Source organism: Micropterus salmoides, unplaced genomic scaffold, assembly GCF_014851395.1.
Source record: "Micropterus salmoides isolate LMB-PRFRI ecotype aquatic unplaced genomic scaffold, ASM1485139v1 Ms_hic_scaffold_10, whole genome shotgun sequence".
In the NCBI taxonomy this organism is placed as follows: domain Eukaryota; kingdom Metazoa; phylum Chordata; class Actinopteri; order Centrarchiformes; family Centrarchidae; genus Micropterus; species Micropterus salmoides.
In genome coordinates this window covers 6,496,877-6,513,883 of record NW_024040041.1, presented here as the reverse complement: position 1 = coordinate 6,513,883, position 17,007 = coordinate 6,496,877, and the positions used below count along the sequence as shown (strand labels likewise).

The following is a 17,007-nucleotide window of genomic DNA, read 5'->3' as shown; positions in this document are numbered from 1 at the left end:
GGGAAGACAGATTCGGCAACTTTGTTTTTATACACAACCCTGCAGAGAGTTAATATTGACTGATTGATTGCAACTGATAAACACTATGTTGCATTCAGGAACCCGTATGAAAATCCAAATTATAATTATTAAGTTTAAGGATAAGGCTGGAATTATCCTATATTTTATTATTGTCAACAATTACAAAGAAAATACCAAAACCAATGTGCTTGTCTTGTAATGCTGCCTGATTACTGTACCTTTGGCACATAGCTCTGTACACTACACGCTGGACAGGTCAATTACAGGGCTGACCCATAGAAATGGACAACTTTCCTTGAGTCACCAAGTCTACGACGTTCTATGACCAATTAACTTGAACTACATATCTTTGGACTGTGGAAAGAAAAAAAAAATCACAGAAAATAGAGGAAATATAGCGAACTTGACTCAGAAAGGGCCCAGATCATTAATAAAACATTAATGCCGCTTTCTGTGTCAATCCCCCAACGCATGAGTGTAATCATTTAGTCCGATTATGTGATGTACAGAACAGCACATTTTACAGACCGTTCTAGGCATAGGGAGATTAAAATGGGTGAGATTATTCTGGATCTGATGTAGCTGTGAAACTTTGTAGATTGTCATCTTCGTTATACAACTTAATAGGCTTTGGAATCTAAAAAGATGAGCTCTCTGTCTTCAGACTGCAGGTTATATTTACTAGGCAGCTAGGTCAGAGGTTAAAAATAGTTCTATGCAAAGGTTAAAACTAGAGTGTGGGACTTTTGAACATGAACATCCACTACGTTCAAATCCTTGCCAAATGAGTTCATACAATGCTGATTGAGACTATACTATACTGTAATCGCAGTATACCAGTATTTTAAATCTGTCTGTGGTGACGTCCCAGTGATGTGTTTTATGGCAACCAGCAATGATTGGTTTACCGTAGCGAAAGGAGCAACTAAGTGTGGCAGTGTGACAGTGTTTAATTACTCTCACTCTCCGAAGAGGGAGACAAAAGCTCTACACTGGAGGATTACAGAGAGTAGTACAGAACAGAGTGGAGTGAAGTTCTTACCCTGGGACTGCTGAGGGGACTGGAGGACAGACCTGTAGATGCTCCACTGACTGAACGAGACCTTTAAAGGACAGCAACAATCAACATTCAGGGAAGTGGGATTTTCAGGTGCAACAATTAAAACAGATTCTGTAGTTTATAATTCTAAATTGTTATTCCCACTTGTATGGAATATTAACTTGGCTGTTGTCCACAAATTCTATCAATTAAAAGAACTGTCATGATATGTCAGTGCTGGTCCGTACCTCTGGCTGTGTGCGTTAGTGTCCAGGGCCCTGCGAGGTGGGGTGGGAGACCCCTGTTCTGTGACACTGAGGACCTCCAGGCTCTTCCTCTCTGGACGACAGCGGCCATGACGTGTCAGCATGGGTGAGTCCACACGCTTCCTTGGTGGATCTTGAAGGACAATAATATCAGTAAAAGTCTTTAAAAAAATCTTCTAACAATTTTTGTGAAAATAACATTTGCTTTCATAATCAAGCTATTTTCTTGTTCTTGATTGGACCGTAAAAGGGTTCAACAGCTCAAGAGTAAGTGTTCCCACCTATGTCATTTCTGGGTGGCAGATCCTCGTCTTCACAGCTGGGGTATCGCTCTTTCCTGTCCAACAGGAGGTAGTAGATCATCTTCTCCTGGTTGTCCCTGCAGAAAAAAGATGCAGAGAGACACAGAAACCAAAGGTCAGAAATAGAGAAGACAGATAGCTTTAAGCTGACAGAGTTGGAGAAAAAGTGTGAAAACACAGGAAAAGCCTGTCAGGGTTGTCACAAATCTCCTGACAATTATGGCTGGCACCATCGTAGAGGTTCACACATAAATGGCAAAAAATTGTAACTGATGGAGGTGATATTTGATAAATAGTTTCTAAAATATGATGAATGTGACAGACCAGACATAGACATTCAAATCCTTCATAGTTGCTGTTAAAACAGTCAGCTCTGCTTTGTTAGCTAGCTAATTAGCTCGCAAGCTAATTTTTTGTTAATGGGGGTCACTGAAACTGTAGCACAAATTTTTAAACCTGCTGCGATAGATTGATTTGGCCAAACTGTAAACAAAATACTGACATATTGTCACATTAAGTTATCTGTTAGCTCCATTTTTGGTTTCTGTTTACTCTCAAGGGAAATATCTGGATCTTTAGATAATGCTCCACTATGTTCACCAGCTAGTTGCTAAGTTTGTCTGTCTGCCGTTTGGTGTGGTCAGGTAGTCTGTGGTGAATTTATCTGAACTTTTTCACTGACAACAGCTGCCTACTGCGGCTGGTAAAGGGCATAATGAGAGCTATGAGTCACAGCAGTCGCGTTGCAGGCTGAAAAAATCAAAATGAGCTGTGAGATGCTAAAACGTAGAGCTGTGGAGAACTGCAGATGTCGGGTGTTTATTTTCTGTACGTTTGTCACTACGAGCGAGCCCTTTCACAAAGTTTGATCCATTGTTAAAATAAAGACATTAAGTGCTTTAATGTAAACGCTTCACGTTTGTTGGCTTGTCTTGTTGGGCTGCACTGCTGTTGTATTGTGGGTAGTGAGAAGCCACACCAGTTTGGAAGAGAGGGGGGACGCAAGGGATGGGCAGAGAGAGAGAGAGAGAGAGATGAAAGAGACATTGTCGGGATTGTCGCTCTTGTTCCTGCCATGTCAGGCAGATTAATGATGTAAGTAATTGACTGGCCACAATGAGACAAAGACAATGAGAGAGAGACAGAGACAGAGAGAGACATACATTGTGAGAGAAATTAAAAATTAACACACACTTACGCAATTTTGACTTGACAAGTCTGTTGACAAGTCTGTACCTGTTTAATGATTACATTTGCCTACTGGTCATCAAGTGATAAAACTGATGTTTGAGTTCTCATCACGCATAACAGAAGGGCACATTGATGCATCGCCATCTATTCAAAGTGGAAATGTTTGATGGGTTATATTTACTCACTCCTCACTTGTAAGGTCCTGTGTGAGTTTGACCCGGTCTCTGAAGCACCCTAAGGAGTACATGCTTTCCAGGACGTCAGGGTCCAGATCTGTTAAGGACAGGATCCTCTTCACACACACCCTGCGGGGGGGCGGCTGCTCTGGGCAAGGCTCATTACGACCACCCCTGATAGGGAAAAAGTCAGTAGCTGTAGTTAGCATGTGCAATTACAAACATCTCAAAGTTTACAGCAAGCCGTGACAGACAATGAGGTCCAACATTACGCAGGTTTATGTCAACTGAGGGAGTTTTATTATTATTGCGGTTCAAAAACTGCAGTGGAAAGGTACATAGTGAGACATATTCAGCTTTAACACATAGAGCAAAACATGCTGACGTCAGCAGAGAGCACACTGACTATATAAACACACACAAGCACTTTGAAATTGATGCCGTTAGCTGACAGATGTGCACACAACACATGTTTCTCTTCCAAAACGTAGGGGTGATTGACCTCCCAGAAGGTATGATGTTACTTATTCTTGTATACTTGTTCAGTAGCACAACTTATTACCAATAATGCTCCAATGAGCGGGCATCCACGCCTGTTGAATTAATATAAAGTGAGTGCAAAGAGTGTGCATTGCTCGAGACGGCGGTGAGGTTCTGATTTCACAAAGCAGTGCAGGTAGTATTATGGATTATGAACAAAGGACAAAAATAATAATAGAAATATATATTTTTTTTACCTTTGGTGAAAATGGAAAGGCTAGATTTAAACCACCAATAAAATATTACCACTTATGATCAGAGTTTCTATGAGGAACTTTTAAAGCTAACCTATCCTGTGATCTGGTGTTATGATTGTTCACTTTGAACATAATACCCTGTTAAGGTTGAAATTAACAAGCGGAAATAGAGAATTTGACTCTTGCTTTGAAACTGTAAACACTTTGCTGATAACAGTATAAGTAGCTGGAGCATTTTGAGGCAATTATAAAATATATAAAGGGAGGTCGGGGTGGCTTGGTGGAGAAGTGAAAGGGAAAAAAAGTAAGATAAATGAATGTACTTACTGGTACCAGGAGTGTTTCTGTATTGCTTCTAGCTGTAATCAACAAAAAATATAAGACAATATTAAATATTGAACATTATATTATAGTATATATAAGTTTCTCTGTGAAAAAAACTATACGTTTCGTTATGGAATTCAGCACTGCCAATAGTGCTAGATTTAGCTGCTGGTTTGCACAGTGTTGGTAAGAATGTAACAATTCAGGAATTAGCCTGTCTAAATGTGTTCCTATGAACTTTCTCTATGAACCATGAACCCTGATTATGTCTAATACTGTTTTTAGCATGGCTCTACGGATGCTCGCTCACTTTGGTCCAGACTGAAATATCTCAACAAATATAGAATAGATTATGATAAAATTTGCTGCAAGCATCCCGCGTCAGGATGAAATGTAATACTTTACATCTAGCGGTATCAACTGGTAAGAATTTTATTTTGTCCAGTACTTTGGTTTACGACTAAATACCTGCAAAACAAATGACATTCTCATAGGCCTCAGCTGTACGGTAGGTGTGCTGAGTTCTAATTAGCAAATGTTAGCATGCTAACATTCCAATATAAGATGGTGAACATGGTAAACATCACACCTGCTAAATATCAGCATGTTAGCGTACTGATGTTAGCATTTAGCTCAAATACAGCGTCACAGAGCATAGCTGTAGACTCGCTTCTATTTGTTTCCACCCAGTGGCAACCTCCGTGCTGAAAAATTTAGACATCACACAAGTCCTCTGAGTGATGGGTGGCTAACTGCAACAACCGAGCTTCATTCGGCCCGCCTGAGCTCCACCAACACTCCACCTCTTTGCCCATTTCTGTATTAGCCGGGAGTTAGGCGAGTGAGGCGCTGCCAAGATGAAGACACCTACATTGAACTTCACAATCTCTCACCTATGGGCAACGTCGTGGAGACTACATCCATGTTTTATACGGCTTCTACTTTCACAACCCTAGAAAAAGTTTCCTGTCCTAAATCCACGATTACATTATATATTCTGCATTAGGACTGCATACAGTGGTAGCCATCACATCAGTGCTGCACAGTATCTCTTGGGGTTGGAATAATGGAACAGCTGCAGTTTTGCAAGCATTTAAAAAGTCAAATGTGGGCCTGGTGTGAACACTGTATCTGTACATCTGCAGAGAGGAAACTAGCAAGTAGCTGCATGCAGCGACAGCTTTGCTTTGTTAACTTGCTTATAGAGTCCTGTTTGCAGCACGGATGTTACACTCCAACATTCCTGTTTCCTAAGTGATAAGAATGTGATGAAAAAAGCGCAGAATTGAAGATATGTGGATTCATTTCCTAATGCTCTGCTTGCTAGATACTGATATACTTTTGAACTGGATTGAAATCAGTCTCCTTGCATGGTGTGTGGTTTCCATGGAGGCTGCTAGCAGACAGACAGAGACAGAGAGACACTCTGACCTGGTTTCAGGCTCTATTAATCAACAGCTCATCAGACGAAGCCACAGCTTTGATTAAATCTACTCTGTTGTAGCAGAATGACTAACTGACCAGGCCTTTTCTTTCTCACTGTCTTTACTTAACAGCATCATCTGAGTCAAGCCACATTAGCACAGTTGTCTCCGTCTTTCTGCCTCCTAAGCATGAATTCATTTCCACCCCACATGCCCGCTTTATTCCAGCTTCAATTTAGAACCTGAGAGCGGTGGAATTTCCTCTAGCAGTCCATTCACATTGTTCATTTATTCATTCATATACCCTCTCCCCTCCATCACGCTCTGAACTGCCTGTCTCCTTTCAAGCCTTGCTTTCAGGAGGGAAAGCTGAAAAGGAAGAGAGGTCCTCATCTCTTTCACCCTCAGTGCCTCCATCCTTTACGGCCACTGATGAAGCCTCTTGACCCATCCATTCCTTTTTAAGTACATATATGCATGTACTTCATATATATATATGCCTCTCCTCCTATATACATCTTGGTGTCCATGATAAACTGCAGACTTGCTGTTAAACTGACTCTGCTCCTGCCTTAAAGCAGTACCTTTGTCCTTCCCCTCTGCTCTGTTCAATCCACCCTCCTCCTCATCTTCCTTCTCCTGGTCATGTGTCAGGGTCAATTTCTGTCACATCTTGAAGCCAAGCCTGCAGCAGGGTCTTTTCTGTCCTTCCTCCCTCCGATATGCCTGGTTCATGCTTCATGTGCTGTAGAAACTGATGTGGTGCAATGTGTGAGGCAACAATTGACAGTTTGATAAGCCCCGCCTTCTTTAGTTAGTGTTGCTACTTCCCTTAAAGTTCTCCATTGCAGTTTACGTCCAATCACTATTTTAGGGGTAGCAGACTTTGACACAATGGCCTCCACATTTTGATAGATTTTTTGCCAGTTTTCTCTCTGATCGTAGACTCAAAACGCAAAAATGCAATGTATTCATTCTACTTTATTTGTGGAAACATGTATCTCATCTGGTTCAAAAAACGAGTTCTGATATTTTTGTTCCATGATAGAGAAAAAACATGTATACAACAATACGACTATATATATCACTACAACATAATTCAAAGTACATTGCCATTAGTTAAGTTAATGTGTCTTTTCTCTCCCTGTATAAGCCCCATGGTCCCTCCCTCCTCACCGTGAGTCTCTTGTCAGCGTTGACCTCTATCATTCCTTTAAGCAAAGCTTGGCAGTCAGGAGGTATAAAGTGGGGCATGTGGAATACCCCGCTCTTTACTTTCTCTAGAAGCTGACGCAGGTTATCATGGTCAAAGGGCAGGGCACCCTGGGAAAAAATGGGAGAGGGTGGAGAGAGACAGAAAGAAGATAAAATAGGAAACGAGCGTTAAATCCTTTATCCTTCGATTCCCTTCTGGCTTGGCGAGCAATCCTGCTCCGGTGGAGGCACGCTGAACCGTCCACTCATACACAATGGCTGGTGAAAATTATGTCCTGCTTTAAACTTAAGAACTTACACTTATTTGCTTTCTTACCACGAGCAGCTGGTTAGCTTACCTTACCTAGCACAGAGACTGGAAACAAAATTTGCCGAAAAAGCTCACAAATAACACACCATATCTTGTTTGTCTAATCAGTACAATAGCTTAAAGTAATAGCTTAAAGTAAATAGCTTATAGTGTAAAACGACAGTTCACCATTTTATAGGGTGTTATTTTTCTCACACAAACACATTGCATGTATATTTAAGGCTTCACAAGGAATCTTTTTCTTCCTGCTTTTTGCTGGCACATTCCTACATTTCTTGGCAGGTTACCATTGCCAACTTTCAGTGTAATGTCAGCAGTCATGTCACCCACATGCTCGTGCATCCTACTACCTTGTTAGTAGAGCCTGAGATGTAAATGAAATGGTGACCAGTCTCCACAATATTGCTCCACTAGTGGTAAAAAACTTCAGAGAAAGAAAATGCAACAGAATCTTCTTACCACAAGAAGAGCAAAGAGGATGACGCCACAACTCCAAACATCTGCCCTGCGACCGTCGTACTTCTCCCCCTGAAAAGCAATGCAAGGACAGGGTAGCATTAGACATGCACACGCACACACGCACACACACACACACACGCTGAGAGGGAAGTAACTTACCCTTATGACCTCTGGGCAAGCATAATGTGGGGATCTATAAATAAAGAAAAAAACTATTAAAAGATTTAACCAGATACAAACATACACATAGATAAAGGAAGCACTGAGATCCTGTGTGTATAGAGTGCTGAGTCATGTTTAAAAAACAAAAATATTCCATTCTGAGTGTACAAAAACACCTGCGGTTTTATCCAGGTGAAAGCTACAATCCCTTACTAATTTTATCTGTTAAATCCACATTCTCCCTGATAGGCAGGTGGTTTAAAAATGTCGGAGCTTTTAATGAACAAAGCCATGGATTATGTAAAAAGAAGCAGACCAGAGCATTGCGTAGGTGTTCCTATTTATTATTTTATTTTATTGTTTACTTGTCAGGGACAATGCAGAAGAGACACACTGAAACAGGTGACTAGTAACTTGTAACTTGTAAGAGGTGACTAGTAACTTGTAAGAGGTGACTAGTAACTTGTAAAAGGTGACTAGTAACTTGTAACATGTAACAGGTGACTAGTAACTTGTAACAGGTGACTAGTATCTTGTAAAAGGTGACTAGTAACTTGTAACTTGTAAAAGGTGACTAGTAACTTGTAACAGGTGACTAGTAACTTGTAACTTGTAAAAGGTGACTAGTAACTTGTAAAAGGTGACTAGTAACTTGTAACTTGTAAAAGGTGACTAGTAACTTGTAACATGTAACAGGTGACTAGTAACTTGTAACAGGTGACTAGTAACTTGTAACATGTAACAGGTGACTAGTAACTTGTAACAGGTGACTAGTAACTTGTAACTTGTAACAGGTGACTAGTAACTTGTAACATGTAACAGGTGACTAGTAACTTGTAACAGGTGACTAGTAACTTGTAACAGGTGACTAGTAACTTGTAACATGTAACAGGTGACTAGTAACTTGTAACAGGTGACTAGTAACTTGTAACTTGTAACAGGTGACTAGTAACTTGTAACAGGTGACTAGTAACTTGTAACTTGTAACAGGTGACTAGTAACTTGTAACAGGTGACTAGTAACTTGTAACAGGTCACTAGTAACTTGTAACAGGTCACTAGTAACTTGTAACAGGTCACTAGTAACTTGAACAAATGTGTTGCATATAGGGTTTCTAGCTGAAGCTAATTTGCAAGCCCTGTCCTTGGTTTGGCTACACACATCACCATTACCATGAAAACAGAAACAAACAACAAACAAAAACACACCAGTCAGGATAAAAAGAATTCCACACTTTGTGTATTTGTGTAAATTTTTACCAATTGCTTAAATCTTACTAACTTTATATATCACCTGAAAGATGAATCTCATTTTTTATTTAAGGCCATTGTGAGATTAAAATGAACACCATCTCACAGCTATTCGTAACTAACGTTTTGGGAACATATATGCCATCGTTGTAGTTCATTTACAATACAGTACAGTAAAGATAATTCAAGATGATATTTAAATGGGTAGATGTAACCCAGCACTCACCCACAACTGGTTTCCAACAGGCTGTCGCCGACTTGTAGTGAGGCCATGCCGAAGTCTGCTATCCTGATGTTGTTCTTCTCATCCAGGAGAAGATTCTCTGGCTTCAGGTCTCTGTGACTGGAACACACACACACACGTTCAATGAAAGTACTTAAGTCTTTTTTTCCAGATGATCAACAGCAAATAAAGTTTTTGTGCTTAACATTGAGGTGTAGGTTAACAATCCCTCAGATAATGACTGGTAATGAATTGCGCTCCAAACTTTGTAGTTAGAATTTATAGCAGGCTGTGTGATCCAATCAGATGATTTTTGTTTTTTTCACTATATCTTTTAGCTCAGGTTAAAGCAAGGGCAAATACAAATCGATGGGGAAACAGACTTCAACACAACACCGGCAAAAACTACTAAAAATTGAGAGACAAAACTGGAGATATGACCAAAAAGAAAGGGGGCAGGGCTCATAAGGTCAAAAGCCTCTCACAGACCATATGGAGTGACTGTGGCAGAAGTCAAGGGCGGAGATGATTTGTCTGAAGAACTTCCTGGCCTCTTTGGGGGTCAGCCTGCCCTTCTTCACCAGGTAGTCGAATAACTCTCCGCCAGACACGTGCTCCAACACCAGGTACCTGAGAGACAGAAGGGCAGAGAGATGTAAACAGCTGTGGAAAGGGAAGGGTAACAAAAACATGTATATAAAAACAAATGCCATTAAAATGCATGCACACAAGTCATGGATGCTTCTTCCACATATAAACATAAACAAACACACACACACACACACACACACACACACACAACCCTCTATATCTTCCATATCCTATGGTTATTTATCTTGGCTTTGTCTTACAGTTCCTTTCCCTTTCAGATTCAAGGTTGTTTCAGGGGACCAGAAGCAGAGAGGGAAGAAAAGTCAGTTTCTCAGAGGAGGAAGTTAAAGAGATACTCACAGGTATTTGTTATTCTCATAGACATCATGAAGCTTCAGAACGTGAGGGTGCTCTATTAGTTTAAGAATAGCTATTTCTCTTTCCACCTGGATAGAGGGAGTGGGGGTGGGGTGGGGGTAAGAGAGAGGGAGAGAGAAGAGAGGAGGAGAGAGGTTAAAAAGGTGATGCAGATTGAAATGTCAGAAGAAAGAAGAAGGCAAATACGATGGAAAACAGATAGCCAGGGAGGAAGCAATTATAAAGGCAGAGTTAGGTCAAATGTAGAACAGACAGTATTAAATGGTTTTGTAAATTCAGCAAGTTAAGTGCAGACCATGGCCTGTACAGCACGCTACGTACCTCAAAACTATAGCTCCTAACATACTAAGACTTTAAGACTGCACTAATCAATATTTTCACATGAACAGTGAACCAAATAACTATGTGTAATGTAAAAGGTGTCACTCACAGTGACAAACCTACAGACTATTATCACAAACTCTGCAGTTCCACCTTAGGTTTGCGAAGAGTTTTAGCGTCTTTCGATTCATTGCTTTGGTTTTACAGACTGCAACTTTACTATTTTGGTGAACTCAAACTGCTCTCCACTTCTTCACCGCTAGTGTCGTTTTCAGATGCAGCAGGCTCTAAAAAAAAGCTCTAAAAACCCACTGTACCAGTGGCTGTTGGCCAATAGAGGGAGCTGCCCTGCCTGGGGAATCTAGCTTCCTGCTCAACCACTAATCTCTTCTGGGGCGATAGAAATATCGCCCAGGCAGTACAGCAGCGCAGCCAATAGCTGACAAGATATACCCATAGCAACATTAATTAAGCTAATCAGCGTCCTCAAATCTGAAGAGCGATAAATTTTTCGCACTAAGCAGAGTCAGTTGGTGGGAGAGTAGGGACACTTTCAGCCGCCCACAAATTCAGTAAGATCTCTTCTTCAAAATCCATTTGAGAGGAGAAACATGTCAAAGAGCTTGGCCAAGATCAACTTGACATCAAAATCAGTCAACAGGCTAGCAAGAAAGGTACAATGTACTTGCATAGCTTCTTCTGCAATTGGTACAACAGAAAAGCTTGGGTAGCTGGATGCAATCATGTAAATGCCGTATTTTGCTTCCCATGCTTGCTTTTTAAAATGGCAGCCGGAGCGGACGGATACAACATATACTGTTACAGGAGTAAATGACACGAAACATTTATCTGAGAAGATTAAGAAACATGAGTGTGCGAGGGCACATATGGACGATACGGTGAAGCTAGCCATGTTAGGCAGGGTTAACATCGCTACACAGCTGAGGAAGGCCAAAGGATTGGGGTGAGGAAACACAATGAAGAGGTGGATAAGAACAGGCATGTTTAACACATGTGTTAAATTCTGCCGGGCATTTGAGCTGGCCTTTGAGCCGGCCTTGCACGGAAACAATGAGGCCAAATCCTTTGACAACCCTGCCGTTTTCAGTAGATCTTGTTGCCTCTCTGGACTGTGTGTTGGAGGAGCACCTTAAGACAGCTACCATTTTCAAAGGCACCTCAGACTGTGGAAAACAAACTTTTGGACTGCATGCTGTCATTTCTTAAAGATTCCATTCTGGAGGGAGTAAAAAATGCAGATTATCTTGCTATTCACCAGTGGTTGGCTACAGAGGTAAGCTGTATAGTTTATAGATCAGAATTTACAGCTCTGAAGTGTTAAGATGTGGTTATTTCCAGTGGTGGACAGAAACTTAAGTAGGCCTACTCTACTGAAATACAAATTAGAGGTATTTGTACTTTACTTGAGTATTTTCTTTTCGTGTCACTTTCTATGTTTATGTTCACTTTTTAATATTGGCATTAAATAATTTCTGACTATTTCACAGAGAGCACTTGTATCCTGCAGTTTGTGTTAAATTGTATTGGGACGTTTACTGAAACTGAGTGGATATAGCACAGACCCATAAATATTTTTCACCAGCTGCCACTACACTGTACACTACCTGTCCAGCACCAAAGAGCATTTAGCAGCTAGACCAACCGATATTTCTCTCAGGAGTTGGTGGAGACCAAAAAATAGCTCAAAGCGTTCACCAGGTAGCACATTATTTCAAATAAATGCTAACGTGGTTCCGTGTTTGCCAGATGTGTAAATAGACAAGTTTTTGCTAACACTAGCACTAAGCTAAGATACTCATCCAAAACATTAACATTTAAACATATTATGTTTAAAGCTTGTGGGCCAGCAGTTATGCTGCCCCAATATGGCCAAAGACACTATTAATGCCGTTTTAAAGTTATGACAGATAGAGTGATAGAAGACACTATCTATTTCATTGATTAAGCTATGTTAAGCTAGTCAAAGCAAGCACCTCTGTAGTATCTTTCTATGAAGTTATGACAACAACTGTTTTAAAGACTAAACTGCTGCCTTTGTAAAAAAATCTCATATCTTTGAGATTTGTATTATAGAGACCCATATCTCTTTTAGTTAAACCCTGATGAATTAAAGGTGTGTTTGAACTAAAGACATTTGGCATGGTTTAATTAAAAGACAAAATAATCTAATACTCACATACCCATACTGATTATTTTATTAGTCACTTTATGTCTGTCTGAATAAGGCAATTTAAATGGGTGTTTTCCAAAAATAAAGTATTTTGAGTATTAAATTCCATTATAGTATTTTCTTGCTGAGCTGCGGTGGAGGGCTAGTCTCATGCTAGCTTTGGCTAAACTTTAGAATGCCTTTCTGTGTAAACTGTGGATTTTGTCCCTCATCTTTAACAATGAGATGTCTTCACACGTAGTATGCACAAGATTACAGTGACCAATAACTGTTTAACCTACATAAGGGCATGTGAGTGTTGTATTAACGTGGACTTGTTTGATATGTAGTCAGAAACGTAAAGGCTTTGATGAAATTATACCGATGTAAAGCCAGATTTGGTCCATTTGTAGCTATTTGCCAAACCCTGAGTAGGCCTACATATTTTTGCATGAGACTCTATGTAATAAAAGATAATAGTCAGGAGCCAGTAGGTGCACCTGTACAATCTAATGCAATTCAATACAACAGCCCTGAAATAACATCTGTCTTTATGAAGCTCATCATGTTCAGAATGTGTTGACATTTTCATAAATGTGTCAATTCAGCTTGTCTTCTCAGCTAGCAGACAGCAGTCCAGCAACGTGGTTACTGGCAGGTTTCACACAGTAGGCAATGGGCAACTTTCCAAACATGACAAACAAACAATACTGTAAAATCCGGATGACTGGGAACCAGTGACAGTTGCATGGGGATGAAGGGTGGCTTTTTGTTTTTAGTGCTCCACAAGTGTCTGATCTTATATAGAACAAGGCCCTCAAGCCTGGATGTTATTCAAAATCTGTGTTATTAAAAGAATGACATAGGCTCTATGCATGTGTACTAAAACAAAAACATCACCACCACAACGCCGTACTTCTCTGTTCCTAAAGGACTCCCTGTGCAACCTGCTGTATTTTAAAAAGAAAGTAAGTAATCAGCCACATTAGAAACGGTAACATGAAAAGACATTTTAATTGTATTTCAGTCCAGTGTGTTTCAGCTGCAGTAGTTTTCATCAGCAGGCTTAATTAGCAGAATGAAATCATCTCTATTGTTCGGCATACAGAAGCAGTGCCCACACACTCGGGCAGCTCCAAGTTACAACACAGACAAAAATAAAGACTTTATTTCTGTTGCTGTTTTTGCAGGTTTGGAGAGTGCAAGCTTACATGGTTTGAGCTTTGAAGCCACCGTAATTACATTCATAGTGACTATACAGATGCAGCTGGTAAATAGACAGACAGATGGATGAGGGAAATCATAAGTACTGTACCTTCATTAGAACTGATTCGGAGAGTTTCTCCCTGTTGACAATCTTTATGGCCACCTTCTGCCCTGTTATACAGTGGACACCCAACTTCACCAGTCCTGAGAGACACACAGAGAGAGGAAGAAAATGTTTGAGTATCAGAAATCATCATGCAGTGTGAAAACAGGAAGGAGGGGATGTCATAAATTATTCAAAATGCTTTACTGACATTGTCACAAACATTGACCAAACTCAGCTCATAAAAAAGACTGATTGGGATATTTATACCACAGGCCTATTTGCCTGCTGTAATGTTTTCTCCCAGAATATTTGTTTTTTTTTTGTTGCTGTAATGAATTGTAGATGACCCTTTAAGAAGGTGGTAACAGAATAAAACCATGTTAGATAAAAAAGACTGACCTCTGGATATCACAGGGGTATGTTAAAGTGATTCTGAATTCTGGAATCAGCTGATGCGCCTTGCAGACGAGCCTATTTGCCTCACAAGACTCGAGGTAATTAATGAGGTTCCTACCTGTCTGCCCCTTCCCCAGGGTCTTCTCCAGCCTGTAAGGCCCCACATACTGGTTGGACTGGACCAGCGTCAGCTCCTTGCTGCTCATCCTTAGCGAGATGTAATTGTGTTATAAGGCAGATCAAGATAGCGGTCGCTCCTGCTCCGTGCGTAACGCCGTAACGCACATCACAGGCGGCTATACGGCGCTGGAGAGGAGAGCAGAGGAGAGGAGAGGAGAGGTACGGAGGACTGGTCGTGATCTAAAGCCGGGCCCTGCAGGCTACTCCCATGCACTTGTTTGTCATGCGGTCAGGTCCGTGCTTGGAGTGAGAACCGGCCCAGTTTCCACTCTATAAGGCCTAGAATAAAGTATTCCCCAGTCTCGGGTTGTGTCTCTTTTATTTCAGCACAGAAAGCAGCATCATTCAGGGGGAAGGTAGAAACGATCAGAAAGAGGAGGACGTGTGAGGTTTGACCGGTGCCAGGGATGGGAGATGCCAAACCCACCCCCTGCTATAAATAACAGTAGTTTAAAGCTAATTGATCCTATGTAGCTTATGCAGCTGGCCAAAAGTGGAGCAGGAAAGAAAGATCTCTTTCAGACCTGGACAGGAAGGCTACATTTGCCACGGATTGATTTCTGTAGGAGCAGAGTCTCAGATATCCCAAGTCAGAATGCCCTGATTGAATCCATTCTCTGATCGATATCAGGGACCCCCTCCTCGCTACCGCTACGGTCCAAAAATGTTTTCATAATCCTTCCAAGATCATGCATTCCCGTTTCTTCTCGAGCCAGGCCTCGTTTGGTCAGGATCTGTCTCTCTGTGTGCAGATGCGGCGTTGTCCGGATAATAATCTATTATCACAACAGCATCAGCAAGAAGAATGGGTTTTCCAATATCCGGTGCACACTTTGGCTCACCCCTCCCCGGCCCTGCATAAGGGAATAGAGGAAGAGGGGGGAGAGCATACAACACGCAAACAGCCTCGGGCAGACCGGGCCAGACAGGCGAAACGCGCCCTCGGTCGGGACAGCTGCAGCGGAGAGAGGTGCGCTCGGTGTGCCGGAGGAGGATCAACGCTCGGCCCGGTGATTAATCCTATTTCTAGAAACAACAAGCATCCTCAGCTGGCCCGGTGGTAGCCGACTCCCCGTGCTCCCTCTTCCTCCCTCCCTCCCTCCCTCCCCTCCTCTCTCTCTCGCTTCCTCTCTGTCTCTCTTTCTCTCTCCCTGGCCGGCTACGCTCATGATATCACCGCATCTCCTCCCTCAGCCGGCGCTAAGCTGTTGCCTCCAGCACAAATGACAACAATTTTTCAACCCCCCCCCAAAAATTTTAAATAATCGCCCTGCAGGAAACAATTTTCCAGGTTGTCAGAAGTTGCCCACATCCACGGGAGTGTCCATCGTTCACGGGATGGCCTCCTTCACTCCGCTGCTACCCGTAATACCCCCGTTTCTCTTTCTCTCCCCCCCCCCACCTACCTCTCACACTCCTCCTCCTCCCTCTCTCGAGCTGCCTTCTCTTCATCGGTCAGCATCAGCATCCGGGTTCCGTTTCTCCCTCCCCACCCCTCCTCTCTGGCTGTGTGTGTGTCTCTCTCTCTCTCTCTCTCCCTCTCTCTCGCCCCCACCCTTTTTTTTTTACTACAGCAAAGTTCCACGTTATGTGATTGGCTGCAACAACAGAACAATATCCAAGTAGGCATCAGGCACACTATAATGAAAAGAAATACAATAGATTAATACAAGCCACATGAATAGGAATATCATAGAAACACTTATATGCACATTTCCTGCATGGATAAACGCTGGATGTATCACGGATTCCTGTTGCTCACCAATAAGAAATGATCAAGTATAGGTGATAATAGATGAGTTAATGAATGTTAAATCACAGCTGCGTCGTGCCAACCTCGACATGTTGCTGCACGAGCCGCCGGTCTTCATGGGGCATTTAGGCAAGGGCGTCTTAGTGTTGAAAAGTGGTGGGGACATAGGGGCTCAGATTAGGGGTGTGAAGAGACACTTAGCTCGCCAGACATCATGATATGCAATATTAGTTACAGGAGAATGAAACGATCCTCAAACAGTGTTTTAAAGATATCCTCAATGCATCTGAGCGGGGGTCTGGGGGATATTTTGATCTTTAAACACTTCATTTCCTGCATTCTGGAGAACGTTTCTGAACCAACATATGGTGGAAATGTTTTTATTTATGTAAAATGAAACACAAAATTCAGGTGGCAAGTTACATTCCATAATACATAACAGAATCTAAGTCAGAGCATCTCTCGGGTATTCTGTGTTGCTTTCAGATCTGTTTCTCCTGTAGATCAACTTTTCTCAAGTAATATCATCCCTGCTGAGGCAACACAGCTAAGTTACGTTTTTTGGACAATGCACATTTGTTTCTTCTATATTTTAATTACATTACATGTTTTCTTAATGTTCAAATGAACCGTTCTAAAGGCATTTTCAGAAGGTTTTTTAAAAAAACACAACATATTTAAACAAGTGATGGGGACAAAATCAGCCATTTCAAAAAGTGGTGGGGACATGTCCCCAGCATCCCCAGTGTAAATGACACCTATGCATTGAGGCTACATTTTCAATGTGATTAAAACTGACTAATAATT

At 41.5% G+C, this 17,007-nt stretch overlaps 1 protein-coding gene across 2 annotated transcripts in view; it reads right to left on the bottom strand.

Moving 5' to 3' along the window:
* The window catches only part of LOC119882542 (serine/threonine-protein kinase BRSK2-like), a 28,432-nt gene extending 12,925 nt beyond the window's left edge, over positions 1–15,507 (bottom strand). For both annotated transcript variants that reach the window (XM_038692600.1, XM_038692608.1), the window contains exons 1-13: positions 14,386–15,507; positions 13,875–13,969; positions 10,051–10,136; positions 9,589–9,729; positions 9,103–9,219; positions 7,624–7,657; positions 7,465–7,533; positions 6,657–6,803; positions 4,060–4,091; positions 3,005–3,169; positions 1,608–1,705; positions 1,309–1,459; positions 1,064–1,124 (exon numbers count right to left, since the gene is read on the bottom strand). In XM_038692600.1, coding sequence (XP_038548528.1) covers positions 1,064–1,124; positions 1,309–1,459; positions 1,608–1,705; positions 3,005–3,169; positions 4,060–4,091; positions 6,657–6,803; positions 7,465–7,533; positions 7,624–7,657; positions 9,103–9,219; positions 9,589–9,729; positions 10,051–10,136; positions 13,875–13,969; positions 14,386–14,473 — 1,284 coding nt within the window. In that variant the 5' untranslated portion in view covers positions 14,474–15,507. The remainder of the gene's footprint in view (positions 1–1,063; positions 1,125–1,308; positions 1,460–1,607; positions 1,706–3,004; positions 3,170–4,059; positions 4,092–6,656; positions 6,804–7,464; positions 7,534–7,623; positions 7,658–9,102; positions 9,220–9,588; positions 9,730–10,050; positions 10,137–13,874; positions 13,970–14,385) is intronic.
* Positions 15,508–17,007: the final 1,500 nt, after the last annotated feature.